General features: G+C 37.8%; 12 protein-coding genes across 12 annotated transcripts; 5 read left to right on the plus strand and 7 right to left on the minus strand.

Annotated features, from left to right (window-relative positions):
- Nucleotides 1–499: 499 nt before the first annotated feature.
- Nucleotides 500–1,477, plus strand: PRCAT00002976001 (uncharacterized protein; the record flags this gene model as incomplete). Its single annotated transcript, XM_062952870.1, has 1 exon — nt 500–1,477. One exon carries the CDS (start codon nt 500–502, stop codon nt 1,475–1,477), a length of 978 nt encoding a protein of 325 aa, XP_062809730.1.
- A 73-nt stretch (nt 1,478–1,550) lies between these two features.
- Nucleotides 1,551–2,108, minus strand: PRCAT00002977001 (polyphosphatase; the record flags this gene model as incomplete). The annotated part of the gene is made up of 1 exon (XM_062952871.1): nt 1,551–2,108. One exon carries the CDS (start codon nt 2,106–2,108, stop codon nt 1,551–1,553), a length of 558 nt encoding a protein of 185 aa, XP_062809731.1.
- Nucleotides 2,109–2,516: 408 nt separating this feature from the next.
- Nucleotides 2,517–3,182, plus strand: PRCAT00002978001 (uncharacterized protein; the record flags this gene model as incomplete). Its single annotated transcript, XM_062952872.1, has 1 exon — nt 2,517–3,182. One exon carries the CDS (start codon nt 2,517–2,519, stop codon nt 3,180–3,182), a length of 666 nt encoding a protein of 221 aa, XP_062809732.1.
- An 89-nt stretch (nt 3,183–3,271) lies between these two features.
- Nucleotides 3,272–3,589, minus strand: PRCAT00002979001 (uncharacterized protein; the record flags this gene model as incomplete). Its single annotated transcript, XM_062952873.1, has 1 exon — nt 3,272–3,589. One exon carries the CDS (start codon nt 3,587–3,589, stop codon nt 3,272–3,274), a length of 318 nt encoding a protein of 105 aa, XP_062809733.1.
- A 174-nt stretch (nt 3,590–3,763) lies between these two features.
- Nucleotides 3,764–4,321, plus strand: IMP2 (endopeptidase catalytic subunit; the record flags this gene model as incomplete). The annotated part of the gene is made up of 1 exon (XM_062952874.1): nt 3,764–4,321. The coding sequence occupies one exon, from the start codon at nt 3,764–3,766 to the stop codon at nt 4,319–4,321; it is 558 nt and encodes a 185-aa protein (XP_062809734.1).
- Nucleotides 4,322–4,328: 7 nt separating this feature from the next.
- On the minus strand, nt 4,329–6,470 carry PRCAT00002981001 (uncharacterized protein; the record flags this gene model as incomplete). Its single annotated transcript, XM_062952875.1, has 1 exon — nt 4,329–6,470. One exon carries the CDS (start codon nt 6,468–6,470, stop codon nt 4,329–4,331), a length of 2,142 nt encoding a protein of 713 aa, XP_062809735.1.
- Nucleotides 6,471–6,980: 510 nt separating this feature from the next.
- On the minus strand, nt 6,981–7,691 carry PRCAT00002982001 (uncharacterized protein; the record flags this gene model as incomplete). Its single annotated transcript, XM_062952877.1, has 1 exon — nt 6,981–7,691. The coding sequence occupies one exon, from the start codon at nt 7,689–7,691 to the stop codon at nt 6,981–6,983; it is 711 nt and encodes a 236-aa protein (XP_062809736.1).
- Nucleotides 7,692–7,895: 204 nt separating this feature from the next.
- On the plus strand, nt 7,896–9,623 carry PRCAT00002983001 (uncharacterized protein; the record flags this gene model as incomplete). Its single annotated transcript, XM_062952878.1, has 1 exon — nt 7,896–9,623. The coding sequence occupies one exon, from the start codon at nt 7,896–7,898 to the stop codon at nt 9,621–9,623; it is 1,728 nt and encodes a 575-aa protein (XP_062809737.1).
- Nucleotides 9,624–9,872: 249 nt separating this feature from the next.
- Nucleotides 9,873–10,211, minus strand: RBR1 (Rbr1p; the record flags this gene model as incomplete). The annotated part of the gene is made up of 1 exon (XM_062952879.1): nt 9,873–10,211. The coding sequence occupies one exon, from the start codon at nt 10,209–10,211 to the stop codon at nt 9,873–9,875; it is 339 nt and encodes a 112-aa protein (XP_062809738.1).
- Nucleotides 10,212–10,755: 544 nt separating this feature from the next.
- On the minus strand, nt 10,756–13,047 carry PRCAT00002985001 (chromatin modification protein; the record flags this gene model as incomplete). The annotated part of the gene is made up of 1 exon (XM_062952880.1): nt 10,756–13,047. One exon carries the CDS (start codon nt 13,045–13,047, stop codon nt 10,756–10,758), a length of 2,292 nt encoding a protein of 763 aa, XP_062809739.1.
- Nucleotides 13,048–13,316: 269 nt separating this feature from the next.
- On the minus strand, nt 13,317–14,300 carry GPI2 (phosphatidylinositol N-acetylglucosaminyltransferase; the record flags this gene model as incomplete). Its single annotated transcript, XM_062952881.1, has 1 exon — nt 13,317–14,300. One exon carries the CDS (start codon nt 14,298–14,300, stop codon nt 13,317–13,319), a length of 984 nt encoding a protein of 327 aa, XP_062809740.1.
- A 119-nt stretch (nt 14,301–14,419) lies between these two features.
- On the plus strand, nt 14,420–15,133 carry PRCAT00002987001 (uncharacterized protein; the record flags this gene model as incomplete). The annotated part of the gene is made up of 1 exon (XM_062952882.1): nt 14,420–15,133. The coding sequence occupies one exon, from the start codon at nt 14,420–14,422 to the stop codon at nt 15,131–15,133; it is 714 nt and encodes a 237-aa protein (XP_062809741.1).
- Nucleotides 15,134–15,408: the final 275 nt, after the last annotated feature.

Raw genomic sequence — 15,408 nt, forward strand, 5'->3', positions numbered from 1 at the left:
CTTGCTCAGCAAATCTTGGTATTGAACAACTTCTTGTACAATTTCTCATTGAAATCCATAGAATTACCACAACTTAACTTTGCTTTAACCATGTGTAAGCAACCAGAAATACAAATAGACTCTCATTTCCCCCTTCTTAGGTTGTCAATGATAGACAATGCTTTTTTCTATCTGGCAACAAAGTTCGCTAGCAGACTTACAATTGAACAAAATGGTAATAAGAATGAATCATACTTTGTTCATTGACATCAATAATAAAGTAACTAGCCTGATATCGATGAGAACTACACTTTCACTCTTGACAAATCAGTCTAAATATATGTCTTAATCAATATTCAGTGTTCCTGGCAAGGCAATTGATGGGATAATGGCTGAATTGGAGATTTTCATATGACCTGAATGGAGGAAATATCCGGCATGTCAAATTCACGAAAATTGAAATTTATATTCCATAAAAGACTATTAGATCAGAATTCAATAATCATAGTGTAAGAGCATAATGTCAAATGCTAAGCTTGAGAAGACAATTCTTCGTTTCAAATCTAAAATAGAATCAGGAGCATACTATGAAGCACATCAAACTTTGAGAACAATTACAAATAGATATGTGAAATCGAAGCAGTATAAAGATGCTATTGACTTGTTATACCAAGGATCGTCTACTTTGGCATCAAAGAAAGAATATGCCTCTGCTAGTGATTTAATTGGGTATTTGATTCAGGTTTATAGCGATTTTGATATCGTTTGTGATGAACAAGAAAACCAAGAATATAAGTTGAAATTGATAGAATTGGTCAACTATCTTCCAGACAGTGATCCTAGTTTGCCTGATTTAGCCAAGCAAAGTATATCGTGGTCACAAAAGGGCAGTAAGTCTAAGTTTGGGGATTCAGATTTACATCATGTCTTTGGTGTCAAGTTTTTAAATAGCGTTAAAGAAAGCGAGATACCAGAAGTGGAGAGGCAGAAGCTATTTTCATTCGCTGAACTCCATCTAATCCTTGGTACTGCCGACTCTTTACCTTACTATATAAATTTTTTGTGGGAGTGGTTTGAGGCATCTAAGTCACAAGAGATGGATCCTGGAGTTTTTTTGGGTAGGGCAGTGATAAATTATGCATATTTGAAGAATATACATCTAGTTAAAGAGTCAGTAAGTCTCTTTTTAAAAAAGTTGACTAATGAATACACCAATTTTGAGATAATGGAGAAAGGAGACCAAAAAATATACTTTTTTGACGAGGATACAAACTTCAGCTTGATTAACTTTTTCCAGTTATTGGCTCTAACCTTAACGAAGGAAAATTCAGGTCAAAAGTTTTTGAAGTTATACAATCAATATAAACCTGAACTTAAAAAACACGGATTCAATAACTCCATCGATTACTTAGGAAGGTTCTACTTTAATTTAAAGTTAGGAAACCCTGAAGGTGGTCAGAACATGTTTGCTAATTTAATGGGAGGTTTATTCAAATAGTCAGCTACATGGCACTGATATTAATTAAATAGGCAGTGAATATTCTAAATATATATATATAAAAAAAAAGTCATTAATACGTTTGATCCCTTTCTTTAATGTCTTTAACTATATGCGACAGGTCCAAAGCTTCGATGAGTTCCGGACGATTCGATTTAGTCAACTCATGCTTGGCTTCTGAATATGTACACCACCTTCTTTCTCTCTCTTTCTGCTCTGGCCATTTCGTACTCAATTCATATACAATCATTTCATAAAAATGAAATTCAGATTTTGGAATGAGTTTCAGAGGGTCAAAGTCTTCACCCGGCTTTAATACTGGTGCCTTTTTCCTCGAATCCAATACAACTGGCAATTTCTCCAGGATTTTGCCTTCAACTCCCGCTTCTTCCCACGTTTCCCTAACTGCACTTACAACGAAATCGTCTCCCTCATCCATTTCTATCCCTCCTTTTGGCAACACCCACCGGTTATTATGCTGTGATGACAGTATCATTATCACTTTCTGCTTTGAAGCGTCCAAGCAGATACATCCTGCGACCATTCGAGCACCAGTTTCTGGATTATACCGTTGATTGGCTCTACCAACCCTTGAACTTTCTAGCTTTTCGGAAAGATTTGGGTTAACCATCACTAAAGTATCTAGAAGAAAATCTCACTACCAGAGAGTATTTATGCTCGTACAATTCCACTCGATATCAAGCAACGTGCTAAAACTCTAGTATGGGGTTTTCATCGAAGATCATCATAACGGTCTATATGCAGGCACAAATAATCCACCAGAAGATCCAAGGAAGAAGAGCAGAGGCAAATGAGCCCTCACTGTCCATGGTATTATCACAATTGGGAGTCCAAGAGTATACTTTATATATTCTTCGTAAATTGAGCTTGAATGTTCTTCTATTTTAACTAGAGGAACTCCCCTATGACGTCGTGGTATTTCATATTGACATCGAAGACTATATACAGGGTTGATGTTGACTTGAAGCCACGAGAAGAGAGAACGATCGCTTTATTTCGACAAAGATCGTGGTAAAACATGCACTTGAAGGCCGTTTTGTATGCATTTATGGTGCTAGGAGCAGTGGCTCACGGCTCAAATGATGACGTTCAGATAAGACCAAAGGATTTAAGTTGGACAAACTGGCATATGCTTGAAGAACACAAACTTGATTCGTATGATGCAGATTCTTTCTTTAAGATTCATGATTTGCATAATACTGGAATATGGACCAGAAAAGATATCCTCAACATGTATGGGATACTCAGTGATTCAGTGGTTGGCGACGGATCTGGAGGTGGAGAGCACTCTCACAACAAAGAAGATCTCAGCAACGAAGCTAAGGATCACGTAGTCAAAACGGTTTTGGGGCTAATGGACACAAATGGCGATGGTCAAGTTTCCTTGGACGAGTGGAAAGCATTTGTGGCCAGCGGAGGAGAACTTCCCGATTTTGGATATGGTCCTGGGCATCATTTGGACTTCGAAGCAGAGTATGAGGAACACCATTGGAACGAATACCACAGAGACAACGACCCAGACGTTCTTGTAAAGCACGAAGAGGATATTGAACACGAGCTATTACATCACGACCATGAAGTTGAGCAGAGCCATGGACATTCTCCCGAAATTAGAAAACTAACCAGGTCTTACTTAACAAAAGTCAGGCTACAGAATATCCCATCCAAATTCTTGAATAACTAGCTGTCAAGGTTTTAACATTGTTTAATAGTATATAATAATATAATCACTCACTTTTGACCTTCTACTCATCTCTATCATACACAAATAGGCTATTTTTCAATCGAACTAAATGCACAATCTCTCAACGATTGAAGCTCGTCGGTGCACCTTTCCGTTTTGCTATTATTCATAGTTAGACATGCTTCATACGCTTGAAGCTTACCAGCACATACACCTTGTATTCTTTGAAATGTGGGAACAGATCTCCTAATACAGCTTGCCAAGTTGAATTGCTCTTGAGCACATCCATTTGGATCTTCTTCTGGCTTTGTCATACATTGGTGAAAAGCAAGAAATTGTTGTGGACAGTAACGGGCAATATCCTCCAACAATATCTGATCAAGTAATCCACTCTTTTGGGAACTCATTGTTAATAATTGATGAAGTTAATTGAACTTTAGCCCTTACTATTGCAGCCGTTGCTTTGAAATCTTTTCTACCATTATTTATCAACGACACGAAAGTTATCAACCATTGAGTTGACTTCTAATGAAAGCTGTTGCAACTTAACTAAACTAGAGGAGTTCTAGGGGGAAATTAGAATGAATAGCACCTTCAAGATACCGGTGGGTCTAAGAACAGCATTATTAACGATTACGTGGTTCCCAGTAGGTTATGTATTTGCAAACCATGTTTATCAACCATGTCAAATTACCGGGAGATCAATGAGTCCAACGTTTAATCCAGGGACAGAAACGAGTGCTAAAGACATAGCTCTCATCCAGAAGTTCAATTTGAAGAAACCTGACTCACTTGTGAGAGGAGACGTGATTATGATACGATCACCGTCCAACCCAGAGAAGCTAATAACAAAACGGGTGGTTGGCTTACAGGGAGAAATAGTAAAGACGAAACTGCCACCCTATCCTAAGACAGAGACGAGAGTCCCCAGGAACCATTTATGGGTAGAGGGAGATAATGGGTTCCACTCTGTTGACTCAAACACATTTGGGCCAATAAGTCAGGCATTAGTTGTAGGCAAGGTAGTGGGAATAATATGGCCACCAAGCAGAATAGGGTTAAATATACGTGATGGTGGGAGAGATGCAAGAAAGAGCGAAGAGATAGAAGACAAGGTCAAACTGCTCGGAGATATATGAGTTTTCATTAGATTTGTATAGAATCGTAATTTAACTGATCATGGAAGATTTGAACAATTTTCTGACCTCTTCTGACCATCCATGGATCAGTCCTTACAGGGTCTATCTCCGGAGAGGCGTCTTCGTAGGCTCTTTGCCTAGTTCTCATGAATTGTTTATGCTCCAAGATCAATGGCTCGATGCACTTTGCTTCCAATATCGTTTCCTCGTCAGAACAGTTGGTGCCAATCAAATCATGTCTGCAGGTATTGTCAGAGACCCATGTTCCCAAAATTGGTCGATAAGTATAGCCTCCATAACTTTTGAGTAACGTACCTCGTCTATATTCCCTCTTTAATATGGATTCGTATTTATTCGGAATATAAGCTCTAACACCTTCGAATAGAGTCGGTATTAAAGGCGTCAACTCTTCCAAAATATAAAAGTGGTGATTCCTACAGTTGAATAGGCTCTGATTTCGTTGCAATAGTTCTCTCTTCGTAAAGCAATCTTCGTAGAGCTTTTCATTACTTTCAGTACATGAATCTTTTTTTATAAGGAAGTCGGAATCTAGCAACTGGTTGAGCTCAACTGAGTCAGAGCTTTCCAATAAAATTGTTTCTGAAGCTTTTGTGAAAGATAAAGCAGTTATGTCAACATAAAATCCACTTTCGATATCGATGAATCTAGCATCGACCAAGTTTGCACCATTATCTTTTGATCTACTGAAAAAACTAGACCCAACGTCAATCAAATAAGAACCAACGCCATATGAAAATCCCTTTTGAAAGTCACAAACAACTGTCTGATTATAGTTTCTCGCAAGTAAAAGTAGCGATTTCGTTGTGATTTGTACATCAACGTCTTGGTCCCAGGGCAAGCTCATCCCATTCCAATACCAGCCAAGTAAAGACCCATGTGCAAGAAAAGAGACAATACCAATGGAATTTGTAAATTGCAACCATGCTCTGGTTAAACGATGTAGAATGGCCCTTCTCTCATAATCTGAATATTTAATACTCCTGAAAAATCTCCAATCAAAATGTTCACCGTCGCCAGATTCCACCACTAAAGCCTCGTGAAAATACTTGGAGTAATCAGGATGGCTTCGTAATTCTAAATTAACCGTTTCAAGTAGACTTTTATCGAAATCATTTTTGACATCTTCACTGTATGACAATGCAATAGTTCCCTCCAACATTGCCATATACTCTTTTAGATCGAAAAGGAAGTCTTTTTTACTCAACAGGTTCATTTCACCATTGTATTTTGCGATTCTAAAGATATCTGAATTAACATCTGTCTCTGCTAGACTTGACAAGTTTAACTTGAAAGAATTCCACATCTTTGTTAATATCTTGATTTCGTTTGAAATACTTATCACGTCTTTAAATTGTTTTATACTCGAATCTGTCCCGTCAGTGTTCTTCATATAAATATCAATCAAAGAACCCATTTCAGACTTGTTCGAGCTCGTGGGAACTAAAATCAGACTCTCTTGCGGACCAATACCTAAAAATAACACCCTCTTAGGAATTGGTGCAAATTCAGAAAGGAAAGTTGACCCAACGATTCTCCTAGCTTCTTCTGGCATAGCATAGTCAATAGCTTTCGTGAAAGCCAAACATGGATACCTTTTGTAGTCATTATTTAAATTAACACAGCTCTTATCGACAGCTGTTGCGTTTGACTGGAAATAGTCTATGAAACTATCACAATTGAGCTCATATGATGACAATGGTGGGTGTACTTTCTTTCTTGAATTGGTAATACTGAGCCAACTGGACCAACTAAATGGTAATGTGAATGAAGGGTCCAATGTACCATTTTTTTGCTTTATTTCATTAGTAATTGCGGATATCCATAACGCTGGTAGAAGTCTAGGATCATGTTCACTTTCAAAGTTTTCAAAAAGAATCTGACGAATGTTGGCTTCTTTGGCTCCCAATTCACCGCTATGTATTTTGCATCCTTCAGATTTCGTTACACTCTGATGACAGGGAAAGAAAGAAATATCAATCCACCCGTCTATTATCTTTGAGCTATCATATAGCTTTCGTACGGCCCTAAAGGTAAGATGATCAACTTTATCATTTGTGTGCCCATGAAACCAGTAAAAACCCGCTATAACAAAAAGAAAACAAGATATTGAAATCTTGTTTAGTCTCATACCTTCGTGAATGCCTTCTTATACTCTTAGTAGCTTCTTCTGAAGAGATAGGGGCCAGAGTTCTATTCAAAATAGCTCAATTCTATAATTGAATACTTTTGATCCATTGATATATTCAGAGCTGAAAATCTCTGATATTGGGCCCAAACGAATGTTTAAAAATGGCTCTGAATCAGGCTTTTGACAATGCAGCTGTCATAATGGACCTGCTCCTAAAATCTCAAGAAAAGTTGCAAATATAAGACTAAATACTCAAATATCTCATTATAATATATAGTCGAATTGAATTCTACAATTCAAGCTCTCACGACATTGACCATTTTAAATAACATGGAGAAATCTCTCCGGATAAGGTATTGAGTGAGCTAATCTATATACTATTTGTATAGCTATACAGAGCGATGCTAACTTATGCTAATTAATTCACTAGCTGAACATGATCATCTGGACATGGTCATCTGGACGATTCAAATATTCATGGGTTTGAAGAAAAATTAATACTTTAATGGCCTATGCCTGTCTTGTTATATCCTTCAATAATTCCATAGCCCAAAGATGAAACTTCACGAAAATCTGGGAATCATTTGTAAGCTCTGCTAGAGATCTTGGCCTAACCATAGAGCGTCTTAAATAATGTTCATTGTCTAATACAGAACCATCTCCATTTGACCCCGAACGTTTCTGCCTAAGGGCATCTTCAACGGCCAATATGACCTGATCTTGAATTATCGATACGATCTCGTTTAAATACGTGCCTATGAGATCCCAAGCTGCAAGTAGACAGGTTTCGGAGTCACAGATTACCATCAATGAGTATTTTCTTTCTGCTCCCCTAGCATTCACGTCCTTAATCTTAAATACCTTGCTAATGCAATAGCCATTGGCATCGTCCCCATAGAATACGGGTGCTGGCAAGTTGGCCGTTGTTTCCACCGATAGCGATTTCATAACCAACTTGGTTAAAGTACTATATCTCTTCTGAGAAGTTGGATATTGACTCGAAATGAACAGTCTATCGCCTTCTTCTTGTCGCTCAGCAGTCACCAAGTTAGCTGAATTGTCTGGAAGTATAAATTTGCAAGATGCACATGTTTGTAGTTTAGAATTAGACGGTAATAGTAGCAGTGATTCTTGTTCCAGAGGTGCAACCTGTGTACATATAATTGTAGAGGGCCCATGAAGTTCACAGAAATGGGCAAGGCAAACAATATAATTCGCCATCCCTAGAGTCCCTCACCTCTTATTCAGATCTGTAAGTATCAACTTTCTCAACTATTTCAACGGTTTTAAATTAAAATATTCCCCATTCAGGTTAACCATCGGACTGATCCTCGACTTTATTTGGTGATTTTGATATCTTTGACGGGAATAGCAATTGAAAACACTAAATATACACAAATTATGAAAAGGTAATGGCTAGAGACTATGGACAATGTTAATGATACAAGGTTAAGAAACTTCAAGTCAATTTCTCTTCGAAATTTGTATTTACCGTCGAGTTCTGGAACCAATGAAACGATTAACCAACGACCACGAGAAAGTCCACGAAGAAATCTGTCAAGATCAATCAGTGTAATGGATGCTAGCAATAGCGGTGTTGCATTGATGAATAGGTACGCAGATGAATTGCTCGACTCATTTTTCACTGTTCATGTACTAAAGAGTCAGACCAGCGATCTTCAGTTGGTGTATGTTAGCGAGGTGATCAAAGAGAACATGGAACCTGATTTCAATGAAATAACAATACCACTGTTTGTTAATAGTGGAAAACTGAAGTTTGTCTTGAAAATTTGGACAAGGTCATCAATTCTTCAAAAAGAGGGCCCGGAGCATACATGGAAGCTTTTACACCTTTTAAACATGGATTTGAGGAAGCTAATTTACGTTGGACTGGAGCTTGAAAAGTTGGGAAACATATTCCAAACCAATTCTGTTATCATAAAGCTACGTGAAAGATATTATACGTTGCCCGAGTGTTTAGTAACGGTCCCAGAAGATATCAAGAAGAACCACGTTGACAACGGGCACAAACCATTCAACTCTTCATATTCTGTTGATTCCATTAGGGCCATATGTAATTTGACGAAATCAGTTAAAGAGTTGTCATTCTCAAAACTCAAGCTTTCGAGCCAAATATCTCAGCTCATAGGGAAATGGGTAGATCCTTCCAACCTAAGCAATGTCACATTTAACCTACCGCAGGCTCAATCTCGAAATAAAACACTAGAAGCATATATTTCGAAGCAAGAAGCAGCAAACGACCATTTGGCATCAAGAATTTCCTCAATATCCGTCAAAATCACGGAATGGTCGAAGTTGAATTCAGATATTGATACAGTTTTTGAAAATCTACAGCTGAAGATCAAAAGTATAGAAGCACACATTGTTCCCATAGAAGAGGACATGAAAACGGTTCTTTTTCCTTCACTAGCCAAAAGGCTTCTGGAGATGACAAATGCAATCCAAGAGATGATTACAATCGGTAATATTGACAATTCATTTCGTCTCACTATAATGGGCCTTGAATTTCCTCAGAATATTAGGGAATTGCTTGATATATGCTATTATAATCACGAACATTTGATAAATTTTAATGCAGACGATATAGATATCGATATAACGCCTCAAGAAGAGCACAGCTATAAAATTGAACAAATCAATGCAGGGTTAGCATATATCATCCAGCTTATTGAAGCAGTAGCATTCATTACAATGTCACATTTGAAGTATAAAATGATCTCTAATGGGAATCAAAGTTTTATAGTCGACACCGTTTGCTTTGATGATGAATCAAGAGAGCAGAGTACGTTGTATGCTGGTGTAGAATCAGATGGCCAAGGTATGAGATTCCCACTTTATTACGATCCAAATCAGGTGGAAAAAGTATCTTCTTTGCAAAAAGGTTCTTCTATTGGAGAACATGTGTTAATGAACAGGCCCTTTGAACATGGGTTACGACTTCTTAATCGTAACTTGATTTACTTAATAAATAATGTGACTGACATTTACAATTCAGTTATTCCTGACATTAAAGACCGATATCAAGTGTCAACGAATATTCCCCCAGATTGTTTAGACAACTTCTTGTGGAACTTACAGTATTTGACCTTATTTATCACTGCACCAAGTAACTGTTGTGGTAAGATGGATTAGATGTGAGAAATTGCATCCGATGCTTTCATATTGTATCAAAATTCACTTGTATTATTAAATAGTAGACTATCCCTATAATGATATGGTCGCACACATTTAGCTGCGAAATCTCTTAAACCATAAATAATTGGACTCTAGAGGACAATTTCAGCTAAGAACATGTAATAGAAGAGTAACTAGTAATATAGAAGTAACCTCAACATGTATTCAATTCAAGTATGTGAACAATTGACTTAGTATCTAAAAAAACTATAAGAGTAAGGCAGCCACCAAAGCACCTACTCCACCAGCACCAAAAACGGCAGCACTGTTAGCAGCAGCAATACCACTTGAAGAGCTTGATTCTGAACTACTAGAGCCAGCGTCAGAGCTCTTCTTTGCCGAATCGGAGGCTGAGGAATCGCCCGAGGATGCATCTGCAGAAGCACTTGTAATCGCAGAACTCTTGTCAGCCTTACCGGCAGAAGAAGAGCTGTCATCAGCTTTGCTGGCAGATGAAGATTCTGCTCTTTGAACAATTACAGGGTTGCTAGCCAATACTGCAGAGCACACAAATGAAGCAAGTATCAAGGATTGGACGGACTTCATTTCAATTGATTTTATTTCCTTTTGAGAATCTTGTCACTATCTAGATGTTCTATTATTGAAATAATTTTGAAATATGGTCTCCCTTTTATAGACACATTCCGTGCTTTCCTAATATAATAGCAAACACAAACTTTGCTATCCAATGAATAATATCTATTACCTGCTTAGTATGGAGCCATCCAATATAGGTAAAAAAGGGCCCACGAGTAATGTCAAAAACTATCTAATTATCTATTTTGGTACTTCTGGTAAAGGAACAGGCATTTTGTTTACTAGCTCCGCCCCAGACCCCCCTAAAACAACCAGCTTACGGACTTACATTTGGCTTACTTAGTCTATTTTGTGATCCAGCCATGGCATGTGGGACAACGTGTATCAGAGTGATGCGATATTTCGACAACGTTCTCTCCGGTTTGACCATATTGAGAATGCATATCCTAGAAAATAAGGTGAAGACAATAGCTTTTATTCATTATAATACAAGAATCGTAACTTATATGCCACAACTGTCCTTATATAATATTACTTATCTAAGGTTAGAGGTTTAACCGTTGAAGGCCCCACCAGCAAGACAGAGGTTCCTCCTAGTAAAATGGACCTTATATACCGGAGTCAGTTTGGTGAAATATGCTGTTATATGGTCACTGGTAGCTATAATTTCCTTACGGTTGACTTTCTCAATGCCTTTAGAGTTTTTGGAACCCTCTGAATTAGATGTCCCATTCGATGTGGAAGATAAATTAAAGGCCTCGGGCTCTGGGCCAGCGTCATTTGTATTTTTTTTCACGTCCCAAACTCTGACGGTATTATCAGCACCACCACTAACTAAGACATCACCTTCTCTAGAAAATGCTAAAGAGTAAATCGAAGAACGTCCATGCCCTCTCATTGATTTCAATCTTCTACCTGACCCAGCATCCCAAATATTAACCACACTATCTTCTCCAGCACTTGCTAACCATCTCCCATCGGGAGAAACTGCCAAACAATTGACTGGACCGGTATGTCCCATAAATACCCGGACAGATGCACCCGATTGCACATCCCACATCCTACATGTCTTATCTGACGATCCGGTGAAAACATAATTTGAGTTTGGATGAAACTCAACGCAATCGACGTCGTTTATATGACCAGCAAATATACGCAAGGGATAGATGTGGTCAGTTGCCCACAATCTTGCCGTCTGGTCGTGAGAGGCAGTTGCAAAATAATGTCCCAAAGGCGAAAACTTGACATCCCAAACGGGGCTGTTGTGTCCTTTATAAGACACAAGAGCAGTATAAGAATCTAGGGACCATAGTCTTACTGTTTTATCTTCTGAACCTGATAGTAAGTATCTTTTGTCAGGCGAAAAAGACAAACTGTACACAGGGCCACTATGTCCTATAAGCTTTCGAGTGTTATCATTATTGTACCGATCTCTCTTGAAAACAGATTTTAAGGGTTTGCCATCGAGACTCCATAATTTGATAAAGCTGTCTTCAAAACCAGCAGCCACTAGGGTAGAGTCATCATTAAAATTTAAGCATGTCATATCTTTATTAGTATTGTGAAAGGTATACATGCAAACTGATGGTGCACTGGCTTGAATATTGTCCAACTTGATTTTCGATCTCGAATCTTCGACAGCCAAAATTTGTCTCTTTATATCTGACGCATCTTTCAATGGCAAGGGCAAACTCTCTCTAGCAGGGGAGTCATCATCGGGAGCGGTCATCTTCTGAAATTCTTCAGTCAATGTTACACCGTTTACAGGTTCTGTGGTTTCATCTTTGACTTTTAATTCAGCTTCAATTTCCTTTTGCACTTCTGGCTCTATTGGTAATTTTCCTAGCTTAACTGGCTGTTCATTAAATTTGTCAATCTCAGTTGCCTCTGTATTATATCCAGTGATCCCTTCATCTGGATTAGCACCACCAGCTTGAACTATTTTATCTGGACGAGTTGTCGAAATAACAGGATTTAAATATTGATTGATTATGCGAATTAAAACTGCTCCACCAACTGCTTCGTTCTCATGTAGAAAGTATAATAAAACGTTGATGGTGGTTTTAGAAACAATTATCCTATATCTATTGTTTCTATAAGCTTGGGCCAATTTATTCTCTCTTAAATGCTCAGGTAATGATAATCCAGCTAATTTTGTTATTTCTAAGCCATGTAATAATACATGATCATCTTTGAATTTATCTAAAAATGCTTTAGCATGAGCAGTAAAACCTTTCGAAATCAATTCCAAGAAACAATGAACAAATATAGGATAGGATATTCTTGATAACTCAGGCTTGTATAAATCCAAGGAGGTTTCAACCCAGTTTCTTAACATTGAATAAGCTCTGTAGTAAATATTAGGATCATTTTCTATTTTCTTCTTCTCTTCAAGCTCTTTCAAATTCCTCAATTGCTTTTCTTCAGCTAAACGTGATTCTCTGTCTTTAGATTCTCTCAATTCACGTTCAATTATGGCCTGCCTTTCTCTTAATTCCCGAAGCTCTCTTTCACTTTTCGTCATTTGACCTTTGTCTCTATTGATTTCTTGAGGACTAGCTAAACTAGAAGTTGAAGGATTTGGTAGTCCGACAGCAGGGGTTGGAGTATTCGAACTTTCCAAACGGAGCATAGATTCACTTCGATGATACCCTTTCTTATTGAGGTACTCCAATACAATTCGATTCAAATCTTGCTGAGAATATTGTGGTTGTTGAGCTCTTCCTGGAGGTCCTGCTTTCAGGGTCCCTTGAGGAGGTCGTCCTTGCGCCTGAGGAGTATTTGGTGAAGACAGGACAGTCTGCTTTGAGCTAGGCTCATTTGATTGATTCCTTTCTGCTGCCATTATGACGCTTATCAATCATTTACACGTATAATACTCTGAAAGAATTTCCTGTCAAGAAATATAGTATCACGACATTACAAAATGGACGACATTCAAATGGACGACATTAAATTGGTTACATAGATATGGGGTCAAGAGTAGCACTAAGATGCTATTGATAGGCCAATAGTGATCAGAGAGCCCATAATTGTGATACTTCTAACCTTATATTTGGGTCACGTAAACCCTCAAAAGCTGTATATATATAGTTTTAACTTGAAGAAACTTTTTCAGTTTGAGCGGATTCTAGGATTTGCAATATCCCAGGGACCCTGCAATTCGTTTTTGTATCTTTGCAAGAATAAAAAATACTTAGGTATAACAAACGAAAGTGTTCCCTGAAAGACAATCCAAAAAAATACTATTTTTCCACCCCAGAGTGTGTTAATAAGCCAGTAAACCACTAATTGAAGGGATGCACAAAGTATTCGATGATAATAAGCATTCGAGCTATGTTTCCTCATGCTAAAGTCAAATAATGGCAAGAGAATATTCACTTGAATAGCGAAAAGAATGAACGAAAACACCTCAACATTTGAACTGAATCTCGATGCCAAAACTATCGAATTTGATAAAGATATATTAGTAGACAAAATGGGCCTGTAGTTCTCTATCGATACGTCCATTGCGTAGTCATGGAAGAGAGTATTCGCCAAATATAACATGAATGATAAAGCCCAGATGGAATCTGAAGACGTGGATCTTGTTAATGATTTAAGAACTGGACTTAGGACAAGCAAAATGACAATTATTCGCAAGAATGGTTTCACATTGAGATTGTTGTTAAGTGACTGATAGGGGTTAAAGCTATTCAACTCAGTGGAAGAGCTTGTCTTCGATGGATTGTGTTTCCTTATGAAATGTAAAATAACAAAACCCACTATAGTGCAAATGCTACTTATCATAGTGGGCAAAAGTGCGTTCCATTGCTTAGCATAAATGCCTATAAAGATCAAAATGACCAATAATAAATTTGACATGTGTACCACTATGAGAGAAAAGTCATTGACTAGTTTCCAATATGAGTATTTTGTAACGGTGGTATTTCTCTTTAATTGAGATAAGAACGAAACGTCGGTATAATTGTCAGGAAAAGGCTGTCTTGAATATAACAACTTTCTCCATTGTGGTATTGCTGTTATTTTCGCCAATGGCTCTGCTGTCTCTTTTGTATTATCATTTTCATCGTGATATCGATCTCTCGTTTCATCCATGTACTAATTAGGTGAGTTTTGTAGCTTTCACCTTAAAGATACTCAAGTGCAATATTTTTCTGTGTATAAGAATATTAAATGTTAATGAGATAGCCATAGAACGAATAGATAAGTGACATATGACACAACAAGGAACTATGGAAGCTAAGGAGCAAGATAGGAAGGAACCGAGTATGAGCAGATTATCCATACCTCATCATTTTAACTCGTCGGTTTCCTCAGGTTCTTTTAGTCTGCGTAAAGGACGTTCAGGATCTAGCGTACTGAGATTGTCAAAGAACTCTGGCGTAAATACAAATGTCGAATCAGAATATCCAGTCACTACTTCAGATGAACAAAGCTTAAAGACAGCAGATAGGATTTCTAGCGTAGTTCCAAGTGCTACTTACCTGGATAAGTTATGGTCACAAATAGATGTCTTGGATGACGTGAAAGCGATGTCAAATCAAATTAGAGAAGACGGTTCATTTTTCAACGAAGACTTCAACGAGGAACTTATGAAGCTCAAGAGACTGCAAAACAAGTTGTTGGAGACATTAGCAAATCAACTGTTTAGTGACAAGGAAGTGGATGAGCAAGAGCAACTGAGTATATCTTCTCTTTCCAGCAAGACCATAGACGAAGCAAAAGAGGACCTCGATAAGGAAGCCAGATCAAGAAATGCTAAAATTAATAGCTTCTTTGACCAAAACTCGAAGGATACAACTACAATTGAGCATAACAAGCAAAAGCTCAATGAGCTCAAACTTTATGTGGAAGAAGTACGAGAGAACCTCAAAGCCGTGGCAACTTCTATGAAAAGCTTTGACCAAACAACAAAGGACTTGTGGTAGCAGGCTAGCACGTCTAAATTGCATTTTTCTTGCTCATCAATGCTTACTAGTAAATATCTAAGAAATACACATTAATTGAGTAATTTCTTTACAGCTTTCTTTACAGCTTTCTTTACAGCTTCTTTGAAGATCTATAATATCTATGATCCTACTTCAGATAATAGCTTCAAATCATGCAACCTTACACGGTTCAATCTTACACGGTTTTAGGAGCCTTTTGTAGCTATTAAATCAATGCGGGTTGCGGCAGTCCGTTCTAGACTAAGAGATTCGTC

This window comes from Priceomyces carsonii (assembly GCF_900007245.1).
Source record: "Priceomyces carsonii strain CBS4050 genome assembly, scaffold: Debaryomyces_carsonii_scaffold_3, whole genome shotgun sequence".
Classification (NCBI taxonomy): Eukaryota; Fungi; Ascomycota; class Pichiomycetes; order Serinales; family Debaryomycetaceae; genus Priceomyces; species Priceomyces carsonii.